This window comes from Glycine max, chromosome 7 (genome assembly GCF_000004515.6).
Source record: "Glycine max cultivar Williams 82 chromosome 7, Glycine_max_v4.0, whole genome shotgun sequence".
In the NCBI taxonomy this organism is placed as follows: domain Eukaryota; kingdom Viridiplantae; phylum Streptophyta; class Magnoliopsida; order Fabales; family Fabaceae; genus Glycine; species Glycine max.
Window position 1 is genome coordinate 10,649,212 of NC_038243.2, and position 1,893 is coordinate 10,651,104.

Below are 1,893 nucleotides of genomic sequence, written 5' to 3' on the forward strand. Positions count from 1 at the left end.
TGATCTGATATCATATAATAATTTTTTTTATATTAATTAATAAAGTCTTTGTAAAAAAGAAAAAGAGTTCACCAATCATTACTAAATTAAAAGAAAATTAAAAAGTCTAACAAATCTAATTCAATTGATAATTTATTATAAATTATTTCGAATTAGAATTTGAATCATTTGAATAAAAAAAAAAACAAGAATATATTGGTAAGAAACAATAATCAAGCAAGCTCAGCCACAGGACACTAGCTAGTGTCTTTTCCTCTCTTTCTTTTTTAAGGTTCTCCCTCTCTCTTGGTTCCCTGCCTTAACTGAAAACGACTGCAAGCAACCTGTGGTCTGCTTGTGTATATATCCCCTTTTGTAATATTTTGTATAATCGTACAAAGAAATATTATTTTTTATTATTATATTACATTATATCACATTCATACACCGACTCAAACCCACTTCTCCTTAATTTCTCTCTATATAAACTCTCCTTCTCAGTTCTCTCTCTCTTGCTTCCTTCCTTTTACTTCACTTATCAAAAAATTCCCCTCTCTTTTTCTCTCTCTTCCTCTCAGCCATGGTCGACCTTCAAACCGTTTGCTGCATGTGCGGTGACGTTGGTTTCCCCGACAAGCTTTTCCGCTGCAACAAATGCCGCCACCGTTTCCAACACTCGTATGCTTAATTTCATTTCTTCATCATCATCATCATATCATCATATACACATACATACATATAAATCTTTCTTTATGATCATATGATAGAATAATATCTTTATTTTTGATAGTTACATGTAACTACACATCATGTATCTATCTATCTTTGATTCTCACATCCCATGATGCTTATGTATGCATACGCATAATCAACATGGCCACTATTTCTTAGCTTTATATATTATCAATGATGACAATTAAAGCAACTTGTATCTTCATACATACCATGCACACAACATGTATATATATGTAAGATAATTATTTTGTCAATTTTTTCCTGAGATTATCATTAACATAGAGGCCAATTAAGCATAGCGCTTAATTAATCTTTCAGGTATTGTAGTAACTACTACGGGGAATTAGCAGAGATAGAGCTATGCGATTGGTGCCAAAGCGAGGGGAGAAATTACTCGAGGCATAGCTCCAATTCGAAGAAATTACCAGTGGCCGGAAATGACGCCGGAACGACGACCCGTTCTGAGTATTCCGGCGAGAAAATCAAGCACCATGATCGTCATGAAGAGATGAGTGGTTCTTCGGAGAAGGGAAAGAGCCCTGTGCCTTCGCCGAGAATCTCCACGCGCAGGTATAAGCTTCTCAAGGATGTAATGTGTTAAACCAGGAAAAAGAAACAACAACAACGCATCGATCCTTAAACAATAAGAGAAAACGAGTATATATAATATTAGTGTTAATTAGGCGTGTCAAAAGGGTTAATTTTGTACGTTTATATATAAATAGTAGTAGCTTTGTAAAGACTTTGTTTGTGCGTGTTGTACTTGTTTTGTTAATTTTGAGTGTCCCTTTTCATCAAGTTGTGAATAGAAGAACTGTTAAACTTCAAGTTCATTGTATCATTAGTCCCATAATCTCTCTCTCTCTCTCTATATATGATAAAAGTTTCGAGCTCTTCTCTAGATTGTAGATCTCCCTTTTCGTTTACTTAATTAAGTATAATTGTTTCTTCAACTAAAGTATATATATATATATATATATATATATATATATATATATATATATATATATATATATATATATATATATATATAACTAGGCGCAATTAAAACTATTATTATAAATACAAATGGAATCGGAAAAAAAAAATCCAAATTCGCAGATTTTTCATGCATGCCCTCCTCTTATTAAATGTTTTCGCGTGTAATGCATGGTACATGAAGTAGGTTTCGTGCATGAC

The 1,893-nt window shown here is 32.6% G+C and overlaps 1 protein-coding gene across 1 annotated transcript; it reads left to right on the forward strand.

Annotated features, from left to right (window-relative positions):
- The first annotated feature begins 223 nt into the window (after positions 1-223).
- On the forward strand, positions 224-1,542 carry LOC100814035 (uncharacterized). The gene is made up of 2 exons (XM_006583486.2): positions 224-657; positions 1,033-1,542. The coding sequence occupies exons 1-2, from the start codon at positions 560-562 to the stop codon at positions 1,313-1,315; spliced, it is 381 nt and encodes a 126-aa protein (XP_006583549.1). The 5' UTR covers positions 224-559; the 3' UTR covers positions 1,316-1,542.
- Positions 1,543-1,893: the final 351 nt, after the last annotated feature.

Excerpts from the sequence above, each read along its gene's own strand:
- LOC100814035 (XM_006583486.2), top strand. The coding sequence starts at position 560 with ATGGTCGACCTTCAAACCGTTTGCTGCATGTGCGGTGACGTTGGTTTC. Across the intron at positions 658-1,032 it reads CGCCACCGTTTCCAACACTC|GTATTGTAGTAACTACTACG; the intron begins GTATGCTTAATT and ends TTAATCTTTCAG.